Here is a 17,177-nt window from a genome sequence, read left to right as displayed (position 1 = left end):
TGCCAAGCTGTGCCCGAGGGCTGCACCTCACCTGCAGCTGTTCCAGGCACACCTGGGAATGCCAGTCCTGGTCCTGCAACAAGGAGAGATTTCTGCCAGGGTTTGGGGTTTGGGATTTACCAGGCTCAGGGGCTGGAACAGGGACTGATCCCAAACGAAATGCCCTGATCCAGCAGTGCAGGAGCCCTGGAGCAGCCCAGGAAAGCTCTCCTGTCCCTGCAGGATCCCCGAGTGTGGGGCCCAGGACATTGGCTCCAGACCCTGGCACAGAGTCACAAACACACCTGTGCCTTGGATTGCAGCCCATGGAAACAATTCCCAACTTTGTGTGAGGAGGTACAGGCCACAGGGGTTTGAGCAGGATGACAGTGAATTTACCACAGGGTGAAAATGTAGAATTTTGGGGATTTAGAATGGGGGTTCAGGAGCCGAGATGGAGCAATCTGAGTATGTCCTGTCCTTCTTCTCCTTGTCCTCCATCCTCTGCTGGGATGGTGGCACCTCTGGATTGGTTTAGAGCACAGACAGACTGTCTAACATAGGGCATAGGTTTTGGGAAATTATTGTAAATAAAGCACAGGCAGCTTTTAGTATAAAAAGCTGACACCAGCCTGAGGGTGTGGAAAAAGTAGGATTTTGGAAAAGTACAATTTTGGGGTTCTAGAATGGGGGTTCAAGAGGCAAGATGGAGGAATCTGGGTGTATTCTGTCCTTCTTCTTGTCCTCCATCTTCTGCTGTGATGGTGGCACCTCTGGATTTGTTCAGAGTAGAGACAGACTGTATGACATAGGGCATAGGGATTGGGAAACTATTGTAAATAAAGTACAGGCAGTTCTTATTATAAAAAGCCAACACCACCCCAAGGGCAGGGACTGTGCCTCAAACCAACCTGCTGGACAGATCTCAGCAGGTCAGAGAGAGAATGGAATAGATAAAGGAAAATAAACAACCCTGAAAAGCAGAACTGAGGAATCTCAGCTTCTTCTTTGGTCATGGGGCTGGGAAAAAAGAGACTTTGTAATACCTGGGGGGTCATCTCAACCACAGAAACCTGAGGATTCACCAGCACTTCCAAAACCACTGAAACCTTCCCAAAACCCCCCATGTCAGTGACTGAGCACCCCAAATCAGCAATTAGTGTGCCCACTTAACGAGCCTGCAGAGGACAGAGCTGCAGGTCATTAATAACTCCCTAAAGCTGTGCTGGCTCAAGGCTCCCAAGGTGTTTTTCTTGTTCATTAGACATGGAAACAATTAATGGGGGCAGGAAAAGATGTTGCTTCATTAATATTCCCCTAAAGAGAGCCCAAAAAAAAAAAGCAAGTTCCAATTTCACCCGAAATAATTCTGGGATGGACAGGGGTACAAATAAAGAAATCCCAACACCACAGATCCTGGAGCACTGAATTTTAATTGACCTTTTTGTGTCCCCAGTGAAACCATTTTCACAGGGAGAATATTTGTGTTTATTTCCTGTCTGCTTCCCCTCCTGATGCTCCTCAGGGTGCAGTTGTCATTGGCTCCAGGAGAATCTCTAAGTGTTCCAGGCTGTTCCAGGGATTTCCCTTCCCACTGCTGTCCTCCCCATCAATTCTCCCCCTTCAGCACAGGCAGCAGCTCCCCACTTTCCTTCAGCTCCTGAAAGACACAAAGGGACTGTTGGGATGATCCAAGGGGATTCCAGCAGGAAATATTCCCTGGCAGCAGGGCATGCCCCAGAGAGCTCCCTCCTGGGCAACACTCGGACATTTAGGAAGGATTTATAAATCCTTTCTTCACTAAATTTAGTGAAAAAGACAAATAAGTGGACAACCACACCTTGAAAGCTCTGCTGGGTGTCCCTGATCTCCTGCCAGGTGGAATTCCAGACATTCCAGGCACAGAACTCTCCAGCACCCCAAAGGAGGAGCTCACCACCCATGGATGGGTTTTGTTTTCCCACCCATAAACCCCAACAAGAAACCAAAACTCCTCAGACTCTGAGCCTGCCCTGCTCATGCTGGGGATGAAATTGCCATGGCAGGGCTGGCAGCTGCCTCGGGAGCAGCAGGACACAACGTGGAATGTTCTTCTTGTCCCACACCTTGGAATCAGCAGCTCCAGTTCAATATCCACACTGTGCTGCATTCAAAAATGCAATTTAAACCACTGACAGCAATCACCCAACCCATACAAGTCATGAACTCAAACAGCCCAAGGATGCAAAGAGAGAAATTACATTGAAATACCAGAAAAAAGGATTTTACAGCATCTCACAATGCCCAAGACTCCTCTTCCTGAGCACTGAAAAAAATCCCACGCTTCTTAAATTATCTATTATTAATTTTATTAATTTAACCCCTACACTTGCTAAATAAACAAATAAAATTAAACTCTAAATTAAGTTAATCTATATAATATAAACAAAATTAATCTATGTAATCAAAGCAATCCCTACACTTGTTAAATAAACAGAATTAATGATATACCTTAGGTAAAATTAATCTATATATAAATCTATATAGAATTTATCCATATAATTTAAGTATAGTTAATCTACATAAATAAAATTAATCTACAGAATTTAGGTAAAAATAGTATCTATAAATTAAATTATTATTTCTATTATAATTTTATATAATAATTTCAATAATAAATTTATATAAGAATTGAAGCAAACCCTACACTTGTTAACTGATTAAAATTTTTGATACTTTAAGTAAAATTAATCTATACAATTGAAGTAAAGTTAATTTATATAAATAAAATAAAGCTATACAATTGAAGTAAAATTAATCTTTGTAAATATAATTAATCCATATACTTTAAGTAACATTAATCTATATAAATAAAATTAATCTATGTAATTGAAGTAAAATTAATCTTTGTAAATAATATTAATCTATGTAATTGAAGCAATTCCTCACACTTCTTAAATAAATCAAACAAATCTATAATTTCAGTGGTCCCAGGATTTTCAGAATTAAATGGGATTTATTGATTGAGCATCCCCAGGAGTCCCAGAGTCTGAGGAATTGGCTCTGAACCATCCAGGAATGGGCTCAGGAGGATTTGGAAACTCTGAGGCTGCTCCAACAACTCCCAGGAAATTTCCTTTTCCCCAGGAATGTTTCCTGGTAAAAAACCAACATCAAGAGAAAAATTAAGGATGAGAAAAATGCAAAAAAAGAGGTGAAAATGAGCTTTCTCCAGTCATTCATTGGAGAATTAAAGCTCCTTTCCCTGGAAAAGCATCCTGGGGTGGCTGCAGGGGTTCGCTGGGGGACAGGCAGGAAAATTCCAATAAATGGAATTTTTAAATGCAATAAATGGAGTTTTTATTGCAAATAAAAGCAGCTCCTACCTTGACAATGTCCAGCCCCCCCACCAGCTCCCCCTTGACGTAGAGCTGGGGGTACGTGGGCCAGTTGGAGAAGGACTTCAGCCCCTGGCGCACCTGGCGACCAAACAGGAATTCATTAATTAACCGATTCATTAATTAATGCTGGCCAAATCAAACCTGGGAACCAAACAGGAATTCATTAATTCATGGATTCATTAATTAAAGCTGGCCAAATCAAACCTGGGAACCAAACAGGAATTAATGCTGGCCAAATCAAACCTGGGAACCAAACAGGAATTCATTAATTCATCGATTCATTAATTAATGCTGGCCAAATCAAACCTGGGAACCAAACAGGAATTCATTAATTCATCGATTCATTAATTAATGCTGGCCAAATCAAACCTGGGAACCAAACAGGAATTCATTAATTCATCGATTCATTAATTAATGCTGGCCAAATCAAACCTGGGAACCAAACAGGAATTAATGCTGGCCAAATCAGATATGGGAAATCAAACAGGAATTAATGCTGGCCAAATCAAATCTGAAAATCAAACAGGAATTAATTCTGGCCAAATCAGATATGGGAAATCAAACAGTAATTAATGCTGGCCAAATCAAATCTGAGAATCAAACAGGAATTAATTCTGGCCAAATCAAACCTGGGAACCAAACAGGAATTAATTCTGGCCAAATCAAAGCTGGGAACCAAACAGGAATTAATTCTGGCCAAATCAAAGCTGGGAAATCAAACAGGAATTAATTCTGGCCAAATCAAATCTGGGAATCAAATGGGAATTATTGGGAATGCTGGCAAAATCAAAGCTGGGAAATCAAACAGGAATTAATTCTGGTCAAGTCAAATCTGGGAAATCAAATCAGGAATTATTGGGGAATTCTGGTCAAATCAAATCTGGGAAATCAAATCAGGAATTATTTGGAATGCTGGCCAAATCAAATCTGGGAAATCAAACAAGAGTTATTGGGAATTCTGGCCAAATCAAACAGGAATTATTGGGAATTCCGGCCATATCAAACTGGAATTATTGGGAATGCTGGCCCTGGAAAAGGCAGCAGGGAATGGATCCCCAGGGAAGGGCAGCTGCTGTTACCTCCTCGTCCTCCAGGATGTCAAAGGTCTCGTAGTCCACGCTGGGGAGAGGGAAAAAATGGGATATTCATTAAAAAAATGGGATATTCATGGAAAAAATGGGATATTCATGGGAAAAATGGGATATTCATTAAAAAAAATGGGATATTCACGTTATTCACACCGCAGCTGGGAAGAAATGCTCAAAAAGCAACACAGCCCTGCAACATTTGTAAAGAAACTCAAAATTCTCACAAAAACGGCAAAAATTACCCCCAAAAATATCTAAAATCTCAAGGTTTTTTAAAAATCCATATAATGCTGGAAAAACCCCTCAAAGTTCTCCAAAAAATCCTCAAAATTATCAAAAACTCCTCAATGTCGTCAAAAATCCTTCAGAATTCTTAAAAAAACCCTCAAAGTTCTAAAAACTCAAGATTTTTTTAAAACCCTAAAAATTTTCAAAACCCCTCAAAATTCTCACAAAAAGTCCTCAAAAAACCCAAAAAACCCCCTCAATCTTGAAAAAATACTCAAAATCTTAAAAAAAAAACCCTCAAAATTCTCACAAAAAGACTCCAAAATTTTAAAGAGCCCTCAAAAATTCCTCTAAATTCTAACGGAGCTCCTCAAAATTCTCAAAAAAAAACCCCTTACAAATCTTGAAGGAACCCTCAAAATTCTTTAAAAACTCCTCAATAATCTCAAAAAGCCCCAATAAAATTCTCAGATAACCCTTGAACTGCTTGAAATCCTCTTGAAAAATAAAAACTTCAATTTGAGGAATAATTCCACTCACATTTTCTAACACATTTTCCATAAAATGCAGTTTTTACCCCAAAACTGCCCCCCAAACTCAAACCCCATTACCTACCCAGTGTTATTCATGATTTCTATGATTTGCTTGCTGAAGCCACATTTTGCCATCTAAAACATAAAACACAGATATTAAATGTCTCTGCTTTTTTAAATCCATGGAATTCCAGCTGCACTGCAGCAATTCCCAATTTTTTGCTGGATGAGCCACTCCCTAATCCCTTTTCCATCCTTTACCTCCTGATTTTTATGGATTTATGGAATAAATATGACATCAGTGCCCTGGATTCACCATAATAAACAAGAACAGCGACTTGTTATATTTATTATCATTAGAATTAATTTAATTAGAATTAATTTAACTGCAATTATATTCATTAAAATTAGAATTGTAATGAATTAATAATTCATATCCACTGCAAACTCTTCACATGAGGACAAAAAACACACAGCAATTTTTAGATATTACTAGGCATGATAGATATGTATTATATAAGGTATCTAAGATATCAGATATATCTATTATAATATCCAAGCATTAGATATTTCTATTAATATTTATATAAATAGATATTAATATCTAATAGTTAGATAATATTCAGTAATAATAAAAACTAGGGGTTGTTCTGTGGCTTATAGAAGCATCAGATAAAAAGATAAGTAACTATTGCAGCAAGACTGATTTGAATTAAGGAAGAACAAGGTAAAAATTCAGTTTTTGTTTTCTGAAAATAAATATAAAATAAAATAATAAATATAAAATAAAATAATAAATAAAGAAATAAAAATATTTATTTTTATTTTAACATTCCATGTTACCTGTTTGTTCCCCTTCATGAAGAGCATCACAGGAGCTTTGTTTATCAAGGATTTAAGCCTGGAAAAAGACATAAAATACCTTGGTTATCACCCCAAAGAAAATGCAGAATTGGGAATGAAAACTCAAACTGAAAAATCTCCAAGAACTCCACCCTGGGATGGGAATGCACTCCCAGCAGGAACCCATCTCACATGGAGCAGGCTGGGGAAAAATGGCACTCTAACCTCCCCAAAGGTGCTGCTGCTCCTAAAAACACATCTCATGGACAACTTTAACATAAAAAAAAACTTTAAGGGAACTTTAAAACCTTTTGGGAAGCAGAGGATGTTTCCCATTCCCTTCTTCCCCTCAAAAGTTTGTGCCAAGCAAAACAATTCTGTGTAAATGGGGTTACTGCCTGTGCAAACTTTCATCAATAACTGACCAAAAAATGTTTAATTTCTTAACAAACTCCTTAGAAAGCACAGGAAGAGACTAAAAGACTTCAAAAATACATTTTTAAAGGCCACCAAAAGTAAGTTTTTAAAGATGAGCCCATCTCATTTTAATCTCCAATTTAATCTCTGCTAAAAGCATTAATTGAGGTTTGTGGCCTCAGTGAAACAATCTCAAAGTAAAGTAACTCAAGCCTCAGGACAAATTTGGAAGGAATGAATAAATCCCTAGAATTTACAATGGTGGGATTATTATTTATCTCCACTTTTACATGGGATTTATTAAATCATTTCTGCATTGCACTGAGCAGGGAGAAGAACCAGGCAGGGATTCCCTCCAGTGACACCAGAGTCGGGAAATCTGTAGCAAATAAAGCCAGAAAAGTCTTAAAAAGATGATTTTCCCAGTTATTTTTAAAGAATAAATTCCTAAAGAGAGACAAGAAGGAATCTATATCTATATATCCCACTATAGATACAGATATATAAATATATAAGTAGATGTATATAGATATATAAATATACAAGTAGATATATATATAGAGGTGTATAAATAGAAATATGGAAATATAGAAATAGAGATATATGTATAAATATATACATAGATATAGAAATATAGAAATTCAGAAATATAGATACAGAAATATAAAGGCATATCTATAAATATATAGATACATTTAGATATATAAATAGATATAGATATATAAGTGCATAAATAGATATACATATAGATAGATATATATAAATATATAAATAGATTCTTGCTATAAGCAGAAATTACACCACAAATATAAGTAAAAATTCTTGGACTTAAATGTACAAACCCCAAAAGACATTGAAAAACTGCAAGAATTCTGTAAGTAAATAAATTCTTGAGGCAAATTCTTTATGAGAAGGCAAATTCCTTCTGAGAAAGCAGGAATTCACAGAGGGTTTCCCCTTATGAGCATAGAAAAAAAGTCAAAATTTGTAATAATTCCCCCACCTGTCCTCCAGCTTCTGGCCCTTTGGGCAGATTGTGTCCAGCTCTCCTGATGCCTCGAGCTCCTGGGAAAATTGGGAGAAAAAAAGCAAAACTGGGGTGGAAAAAGGCAGACAAGGCCATTTCTGGCAGGCCAAAGAGGAGGGAGATCGAGCTGTGTCACCTTGACGATGTCCAGGCCCCCGATGAGCTCCCCCCTGACGTAGAGCTGGGGGTAGGTGGGCCAGTTGGAGAAGGATTTCAGGCCCTGGCGCACCTCCTCGTCAGAGAAGATGTCAAAGCTGCTGAAGGCCACGCCGTGCTTCTGCAGGATCTCCACCATCTGCCTGCTGAAGCCTGCAGGGCAATTCCATGGGCTCTCAGCAGGCTGGGCTCACCCTGGCAAATAGCTGGGCTCACACTGGCAAAAAGCTGGGCTCACAGCTGGGCTCACAGTCGTGCCCACCTTGGCAAACAGCTGGGCTCACCCTCGCAAACAGCTGGGCTCACAGCTGGCTCCCAGCTGTGCTGACCCCACGCTGGCTCCCAGCTGGGCTCACCCTGGCTCCCAGCCATGCTGTGTCCACTCTGGCTCACACCCATGCCCACCCTGGCTCCCAGCCATGCTGACCCCACCTTGGCTCCCAGCTGTGCCCACCCTGGCTCCCAGCTGGGCTCACCCTGGCTCCCAGCTGGGCTCACCCTGGCTCACAGCTGGGCTTACAGCTGTGCTCCCTGTGGCTCACACCCTGCCCACCCTGGCTCCCAGCTGTGCCCACCCTGGCTCAGGGCCGTGCTGTGCCCACCCTGGCTCACACCCATGCTGTGCCCACCCTGGCACAGCGGGGCACAGCCCAGCCCTCGGTGCCAGGCAGGGCCAGCAGGCGGGCAGGTGGGCAGGCTCTCTCACCGCAGCGGGGCTCCTTGGGAGAGCCCTTCATGAAGAGCATGCAGGGGGCGGCGTTGATGAGCCCCCTGAGGCGGGCGTGCAGCTGCTCCTGGGCAGGGGCAGCGCCCCCGGGGCCAGCCGTGCCCGCCGTGCCCGCCGCGTGCCGCTGCACCTTCTGCGTCAGCTCCGGGGCGTGCGCGCCGTCCAGGCGGTCCACGTTCTGGGAGTTCTGCAGGGAACAGCACACACACAGGCTGCCTTCAGAACAGGGAGAAACACAGCCTGCAGGGCAGGGAACAGCACACACAGCCTGCAGGGCCGGGGGAAACACAGCACACACAGACTGCAGGGCAGGGGGAAACACAGCACACACAGACTGCCTTCAGAACAGGGGTAAACACAGCCTGCAGGGCAGGGAACAGCACACACAGACTGCAGAACAGGCAGAAACACAGCACACAGCCTGCAGGGCAGGGGGAGAAACACAGCACACACGGCAGGGTGGGCCGAACACAGCCTTCAGTGCAGCCTGGGCTAAAGCACAGCACTGTCACAGACATCTTTTTATGAAAATCCTTTCCTTAGGATTTTCCCTCCTGAGAAGCTGGGAGGCCTCAGGAACACAATGCAAACAATGGTTATCTGCTGCTGTGGAATGCAACAGGTGCATCTGGGATTGGTCTGGTGTGGTTGTTTCTGATTAATGGCCAATCACAGTCAGCTGGCTGGGACAGAGAGTCTGGGACAGCTGCCTTTGTTATCATTCTTGCTTTTCTATTCTTAGCTCAGCCAGCCTTCTGAGATGAAACTTTTCCTTCTATTGTTTTTAGTATAGTTTTAATGTAATATATATAATTAAATAATAAATCAGCCTTGTGAAACATGGAGTCAGATCCTGTCTCTTCCCTCAACATAAGAGCCCTGCAAACACGGTCACACAGCACTCACAGCCCTCAGGCCAGCCTGGGCTCAAGCACAGCACGCACAGCCAGCCAAGCCTGCCTTCCAGGCAGGGGCTGTGCTGCCAGGCTCGTGCCTTTCTGGTGGAAATGATGCCTGAGGGATTTTAGCTTTTCTGGTTTTCACATCCTGTGCTGCATTAGTGCCTAATTCTGAACTCCATACAAAGTGTACTTAACTGTCCTCACATTTTGATCAAACTAAACAATTCCCCCAGGCCTGAAACTCAAGGACACCCTACAGCCTCAGCTCCAAAAAGTATAAACAGGAGTGAATTGGGAGGAGCACACTGGGGGTAAATAACTTCATCACCTGAAGCTGAACTGGAGCATTAACCCCTGATATGCAAACAGACCAAACTCATATCTGCCTGACAGACCCGTGAGCATGGTCCACCCTGGTGTAGGCTCTGAGGCTCTGAGTGCCCAAGGTGCACCTACTGAAGGCCTTTAATAAACACCCACTTTATCCTCTCAACCTTGTCTCTGGGCAGCCACTGCAAGGCATCAGTAACAGCACCAAGTCTGCCTCTAGAATTACTTATTTCATAAAATATTATCCATTTTATCATCACAGGCAAATAGCACCCAAACAGAACTGTTATTTCTGTTATTACCATATTTACTTTATTTACTTGGGTCTTTTCCCCTACCTCAATACAAAGAAATGCTGCTGTAAATTTTTTGACCCAAGTACAACAAGTGAAATAAAAGCTATGTATGAATCCCGAAGCACTTAAGCAAGCCCTGAACAATTCCACATAAAGTGCAAAAACCATGTGCATTTCCATTTTTAGGTTCCACTGGATAGAATTCAATCAGTTACAGAGGTGTTTCCTCACTGAGAAAGCTCCTAAGGTTCTGGTAGAGTATTACACAAGTAAAAGTATTAAGAGTCCACATGGATTCTATTTTTTCTTAAATCCACTTTTCTTAAATTCATTTCCTCTTAAATCCATTTCCTCTTACCTTAAAGAACAAGAACGTTGGGACAGAACTAATTCCATATTTTTCAGACACTTCAGGCACAGCCTCAGCTTCCAGCTAAAAACAAACAAAAAAAAAAAAAAAAAAAAAAGGATTATTTCCATAATCTTCTTTCAAGTTTCACTGCGAGTGTCAATCCTGGAATGTTCTCCCTGGCATTTGATCCATTTAAGCAGGATCTGCTGCTGAAGTCTGGGAGCCATTTGCATTTAAATGAGACTCTCTGGGCTGCATGGCCCCGCTGAACTCCACGGTGCCAGAACAGCCTCAGAGGTTTTTATTTTGTTGCACATTTCAAAAGACGCCCGGAGGCTGCGAATAAAATTTTTGGTGCACTCCTGACCCAGTAAATTCTCCCTGCTGTGCAGCTCCTGCTATATTGGAAGCCATAAATCACTGCCCAGTGATGTCACCACCACAGAGGGGCTTCTGTGCCCCTTTGGGGGGCTCTGCATCACCCCTGTAAACCAGGAGGGGAAAGGAGCTGCTCCTCCAGCTGAGGGTGATTTTTAACTTGATTTTTAACTTCTGCAAGGCTGCTGAGTGCCCAGCCTGGGATTGCTGCTCCCACTTTCATCACAGAGGGATTTGCTGTGAACATTTATCTTCACTGGCTCAGGTTTTGAGCTGCTCCAGCTACACAGGCTCCTAATGAACCCACTAATTAGAGAGGCAAAGCTGGAGCATCGCAAGTGAGCCCCAGCCTCCTCCTGCACATCACCCCTCCAACAGAATCAACTGCAAAACTGCAGCTAGAAAATGAAAGCTTACATCCAACTGAAACTGAACTGAAAGCTTATACATAATTGAAAGAGAATAGGTAATTCCAATTATTGATTCTTTTTCCAGGGGCAAATGATGACTTCCACCACTAATACTCATTTTCTTTCCCAGTAAAATTTCCTGCTTGGGTATTTATGTTCCACATAGCACAGAAGAGATTTCATTTCATATTTCAGGAACTTGCTGTCATTGGCACAGCTTCCCAAAATGTTGTTTATGAGTGCTTTGGGATATGAACACATTCATTTCAACCAAGCATCCAAGGAGGTAACAGGTGCTTGCCAATTCAAAGGCAGGCTGGAATACAAAAATCCCACCAAGAACTGCCAAAATCAAATATATTCCTCTGGAGGAGCTCCTCCCTCCAAAACGTATCAGTAAAATTCACCCAAGAATTTCCATCAGCTCATTTTCTCTGAGCAAGAACACCAGTAATATTAAAATTGCTGGGAGGAGGGAGTTGGGAAAGGAAGTGCCACCACCTTGGTTTCACAGCCCTGGATGACTTTGGAACCTCATTATTAAAATATAAATTACAGCTGAATAATAAAGGTCATAAATAAATGATACAGGAATAACAAAAAGGCAACTGAGAGATTCCAGACTTTGTTGGGCTGAGCAAAAGCTACTAAACTCTAGACAAATGTAAGCATCTTGAATCTGCAATAAGTGGAAAATTAGTCTTTTGAAGCTCTAAGTCATAAAGCACCATTAAAATAATTCTGACCTGTTTTACAAATACCAACTGAGAGGAATCATTAAAGAAACCCACACACACATCCTAAAGGCTGTAAAAATCCCATTAAAATACTCACACACAGCTGGCTGCTCCCTGCCCTCATCGTGCCACAAGTGCCTCATTAACCAGAGAAATTTGGTTTAAAACCAACAGCACATGGATGAAGGGAATTCCTGAATTCCTTCCTCTGGATCCCAGTGGGATGTGCAGAGGGTCTCACAAAGCAGAGTGACAACCCTGCAGGGGCTGAACTCACCTTCCTGAACCCTGTGGTAACCCTGAGATCCCTTTACCAGGAACATCCCCAAGGCTGGGCACCCTGGCACAGTGGGAGGTGTCCCTGCCATGGCAGGGGTGGCACTGGGTGGGCTTTGAGGTCCCTTCCCACCCAAGGCATTCCAGGATTCCCAGTCTGAGCCATCCCTGACAGCAGCAGCACTTTGGGATAACACTGGATGGGCTTTGAGGTCCTTTCTCACCCACAGCATTCCAGGATTTCCTGCCATGGTAGCACCTCTGGGATAACCCTGGATGAGCTTTGGGGTCCCTTTCCACCCACAGCATTCCAGGACTCTCAGTCTGAGCCCATCCCTGATGGCAGCAGCACCTCTGGGATACCAGATGTGAGAGGGGCATTAGAAATGGGAGGCCCCAGAGGCACCCCAAGGGGAACCTGCCCCTGTTCTGGAGCATTTCCCTGCCCCAGGGCTGTCCCTGCTCCCCCCAGGGCTGTCCCTGCTCCCCCCAGGGCTGTCCCAGCTCCCCCCAGAGCTGTCCCTGCTCCCCCCAGGGCTGTCCCTGCTTCCCCCAGGGCTGTCCCTGCTATCCCCAGGGCTGCCCCAGCTCCCCCAGGGCTGTCCCTGCTCCCCCAGAGCTGTCCCTGCTCCCCCAGAGCTGTCCCTGCTCCCCCAGGGCTGTCCCTGCTCCCCCCAGGGCTGTCCCTGCTCCCCCCAGGGCTGTCTCTGCTCCCCCCAGGGCTGTCCCTGCTCCCCCCAGGGCTGTCCCTGCTCCCCCAGAGCTGTCCCTGCTCTCCCCCAGAGCTGTCCCTGCTCTCCCCCAGAGCTGTCCCTGCTCTCCCCCAGAGCTGTCCCAGCTCCCCCCAGGGCTGTCCCTGCTCCCCCAGAGCTGTCCCTGCTCCCCCAGGGCTGTCCCTGCTCTCCCCCAGAGCTGTCCCTGCTCCCCCAGGGCTGTCCCTGCTCCCCCCAGGGCTGTCCCTGCTCTCCCCCAGAGCTGTCCCTGCTATCCCAGAGCTGTCCCCACTCCCCCAGGGCTCTCCCAGCTCCCCCCAGGGCTGTCCCTGCTCTCCCCCAGGGCTGTCCCTGCTCACCTGCACGAAGGTGACCTGGCTGTGCTCCCGTGCCAGCGCTGCCATCACCTCGTTCATCTGCGCGCACTGCGGAGCCCATGGCGCCCAGAAGTGCACCACCACCAGGGACCTGGGGAGAAACAGCACTCCTGGGGACAGCTGCCAAAAACACCTGGATCAGGGAACCCCTGGGGCTGGGAGAGGCCTCCAGAACCACCATCCACGGGCCCGACAGCCACCTTGTCCCCAGAGCCCTGAGTGCCACCTCGGGAGCTCCTTGGACAATGCAGGGATGGGCACTCCATAAAAACCCATCAATCCCCAGCACCTGCTGCCCCAGAGCAGAGGCTGGGCAGAGTCACAGAATACAGCAGGGATTGATTCACAGGATCTCCTCCATGGACCCACCTTGGGCAGCACCAGAGCCCAGCCAGGGCTGCACCCAAGATGAACCAAAATGGCCCCAAAATGCACGGCCAGGCACGGGCTCTGTCCCTGGGATCAGTTCTGCTCCATTTGCACCTTGCAGTTCATTGTCCCATTCCAGCTTTAGCCCCTGCAGTCCCACCCTGCTTGTTTTTCTCTCTGCAGCCCACGGGGTTTGTGCTCCTGGGCTGAGATTTGGGTCATTTGTCCTTGGTGCCCAGCTGGAGCAGGAATTGTTTTGTGTCCCTGCTCTGTGCACAGAGCTCAGCATGCCCTGATGTGAGCCCAGCCCCACACACTAAAGCAGCTCAGAATGGGAAACAGAGAAAAGTTAAATCTGAGGCATCACCTGAGATTAAAAAACCCTTTAAAGCACAGCCAGGAGTTCTCCTTTCCCAGGAACATTCTGAGCCCATGCAGCACAAAGCCTGTCACACTGCAATGTTATTTTTCTGCTGGCATTAGCTCCAACTCCTTATTGCAGTTTGCTGGGATGTTTGGGATTGGGTCCACACAGCACTTAAAGGTGTGACAGAAATCCCATCCCACTGGGTACCAGCTCCCATGGGATGACAGCAGTGACAAGATATTGGAATTCTCAATTCTATTCTCCATCTTTGCAGAGGTCAGACCCACCAGAGAGTGGGAATAAGGAATTAAAGATTCAATGTACTGATATGAATTTACTTAGAAAAACAGAGAAATCGAGTCACCCATCCCACAGCAGCCACTTCATGTCTTTTATCCCTAAATAATGGAAATTCATTGTAAATTGTAGCAGCACAAGATCCCTGCTGGGATTGCTCAGGACAGGGCTGGGAGCAGCCTGGGACACTGCAAGGTGTCCCTGGATGGGCCTGCAGGTCCCAGACCAGCCTGGGGGTGTAGGAAAAGCAGAGCCCTGTCATTAATCACAGAGCACAAAACCAGATTAATGAGACTCTGGGCGGGAGATGAATAATTCAGAGCCACTTCTGTGTCAATGAACACCCAAACAATGGTGTTCCCATTGAAACATCACTGCTGTTCCCACTGCAATGTCACTGCTGTTCCCATTGAAGTGTCACTGCTGTTCCCATTGAAACACCACTGCTGTTCCCACTGCTGTGTCACTGCTGTTCCCATTGCTGTGTCACTGCTGTTCCTATCACTATGCCACTGCAATGTCACTGCTGTTTCCATTAATTAGCCACTGCTGTTCCCACTGAAATTTCACTCCTGTTCCCACTGCAATGTCACTGCTGTTCCCATTGAAATGTCACTGCTGTTCCCATTGAAATTTCAGTGCTGTTCCCATTGAAATGTCACTGCTGTTCCCATTGAAATGTCACTGCTGTTCCCACTGCAATGCCACTGCTGTTCCCACTGCAATTTCACTGCTGTTCCCATTGAAATGTCACTGCTGTTCCCACTGCAATGTCACTGCTGTTCCCACTGCAATGTCACTGCTGTTCCCACTGCAATGTCACTGCTGTTCCCACTGAAATTTCGCCGCTGTTCCCACTGCAATGTCACTGCTGTTCCCATTGAAATTTCACCGCTGTTCCCATTGAAATGTCACTGCTGTTCCCATTGAAATGTCACTGCTGTTCCCACTGAAATTTCACTGCTGTTCCCACTGAAATTTCGCCGCTGTTCCCATTGAAATTTCACCGCTGTTCCCATTGAAATGTCACTGCTGTTCCCACTGAAATTTCGCTGCTGTTCCCTCTGCAAGGTCCCGCTGGTTTTGGTGACACTCCAGCGCCTGGAGGACAGTCCCAGCTCTCAGGGCAGCTCTGGTTTATGGGATTTTCCAGCCGATTCGCCCAATTTAGCCCCAAATTCCCTGCGATAGGAGCTGCTGTAGGGTGGTACCTCCAAGAGCTGAGCCAGGGGAACGCGGGGCTGGCAGAGGCCGAGCAAAGCCCGGCCTAAGCCTGGCCAAAGCTGGGCCAAAGCCGAGCCAAAGCCCGAGCCTAAGCTGAGCCTAAGCTGAGCCTAAGCTGAGCCTAAGCCTGGCCAAAGCCCGGCCTTTGCGCAGTTTGGGGCTCGGTTTGTCCCCGTTTTGGGGTTTTTATCTTCCCCTCGCAGGTTTTACCGGGCGCTGCGGCAGCACCGGCCCCTCCCGAGCTGCGCCCCGCGGGGACCGGGAGGGGACAGCGGAATGGCGCCGAGGGACGGGACCCAAAGAGGGGACACCGGGATGGGGAACCCGGGCCGGCACCCACAGAGGTGACACCGGCACGGCCCCAACGGACGGCACCGAGGGCCGGGAGGCGGAGATGGCGCCCATGGAGGAGACCGAGGGACGGCACGGCGGGACGGCAGCCCCGGTAAGGGACACGGACACAGGCACGGGCGCATTCCCCCCTTCTCCCCGGTGTCCCCTCACCGGTCCGGGCGCTGCAGCAGCTTCTGGAACTGCTCCACGGAGCCCGCGGCCGCCACCGCGCCCGCCATGGCCGGGACCAGCCAGGGACACGTGGGCTCAGCGCCGGTCACGTGGCGGCAACCGCGGGTCACGTGCGTCCGCCCTGGGCACGCGCTTCCGCCTGCCTCACGTGGCCCGCCCGTGTCACGTGACCTCCCCGCCTCACGCGTCCTTCCCGTGTCACGTGTTCCGTCTGTGTCACGTGTGCCGTTCCAATTGTTAAAAACGGGATAAAAAGTGCTGTGAAATAGTTGGCAGTTGTGAAAAATGCGTATTTTATGGTTGGCTTTTGGCAGATATTCCAATGAATATTATATGTGTTGTGTTAGAAAGTGATGCTGTATTAATTCTCTTAAGTAGTGTGTTAAATACAGTTTTAGGTTATAACAAAATGTTAAAATAGAAACGATGCTATGTAGGATACTTTATTTTCTAAAGAGAGGACTCACACTGAGACAGCAGCTACAGGACACCTGAATCTTTCAGAGAAAGAGAATTTATTGCTCCATAATCAGAATAAATGAACTTCTTCCCACCTTGCTCAGCCCTGGAGACGCTGTTAGGTTTCAGAGGAAGGAGCTGACACTGCCCAGGCAGAATCCTGTGTTTGAATGGAATTTATGCATCATGGATGAGCTGTATGAATACACAACAGGCCGTTGTTTTTAGGGTTAATCCTCTGTTAACGTGGGGCCTTTTTCGGGCTCGTGCTGCCCAGGAAAGGTACCTGTACGTCCATAACTTTTTGTCTGTACTGTCTCATATTGTCCTAACCCAAATTGTCCAAAATTTTTCTTACTCTGATTACCTCCCCACCCTGCCAGGGAACAATTCCTGGTTCTCAATATCCAATCCATCCCTGAGGCCAATCCCGGGAATTCCACAAACAAACCTATTTTCCAGCGGGAAACCCTTTTGCCCTTGGAGTTCTCCACCCCACAGAGTTTTGCTGTGGACACTCCCCCTGTGTCCCACCAGGCTTCCATGGAAAATTCCAGGGAATTCCTGCTGCTGCACTGGCTCCTGGGTTTGGGGCTCTTTTTGGGATTCCTGTCCTGGTGAGTTCCCAACAAGCAGGGTGGGTTTGGGCTGTGAAGGAATTCAGCAGAGGGAATCCCAAGGCTCTGGGGGCAGGCATTACGGGGCGGATGCCCACACTCCGTGCCACGGTTCCGCTCAGAACGGAACAGATGGAACCCCTGGCAATAAATCTGTTCCCTCCGTGCCC

General features: G+C 46.3%; 1 protein-coding gene across 1 annotated transcript; it reads right to left on the bottom strand.

Annotated features, from left to right (window-relative positions):
- Positions 1–1,393: 1,393 nt before the first annotated feature.
- GLRX3 (glutaredoxin 3) lies at positions 1,394–16,021 on the bottom strand. The gene is made up of 11 exons (XM_058029634.1): positions 15,911–16,021; positions 13,132–13,240; positions 10,265–10,339; positions 8,358–8,565; positions 7,632–7,804; positions 7,472–7,533; positions 6,052–6,109; positions 5,291–5,343; positions 4,439–4,478; positions 3,345–3,437; positions 1,394–1,639 (listed from the first exon to the last, which is right to left on the bottom strand). Exons 1-11 carry the CDS (start codon positions 15,976–15,978, stop codon positions 1,589–1,591), a joined length of 990 nt encoding a protein of 329 aa, XP_057885617.1. The 5' UTR covers positions 15,979–16,021; the 3' UTR covers positions 1,394–1,588.
- Between the last annotated feature and the right edge of the window lie 1,156 nt (positions 16,022–17,177).

This window comes from Melospiza georgiana, chromosome 8 (assembly GCF_028018845.1).
Source record: "Melospiza georgiana isolate bMelGeo1 chromosome 8, bMelGeo1.pri, whole genome shotgun sequence".
NCBI classification, from domain to species: Eukaryota; Metazoa; Chordata; class Aves; order Passeriformes; family Passerellidae; genus Melospiza; species Melospiza georgiana.
This window is presented reverse-complemented; position numbering and strand designations above follow the sequence as displayed.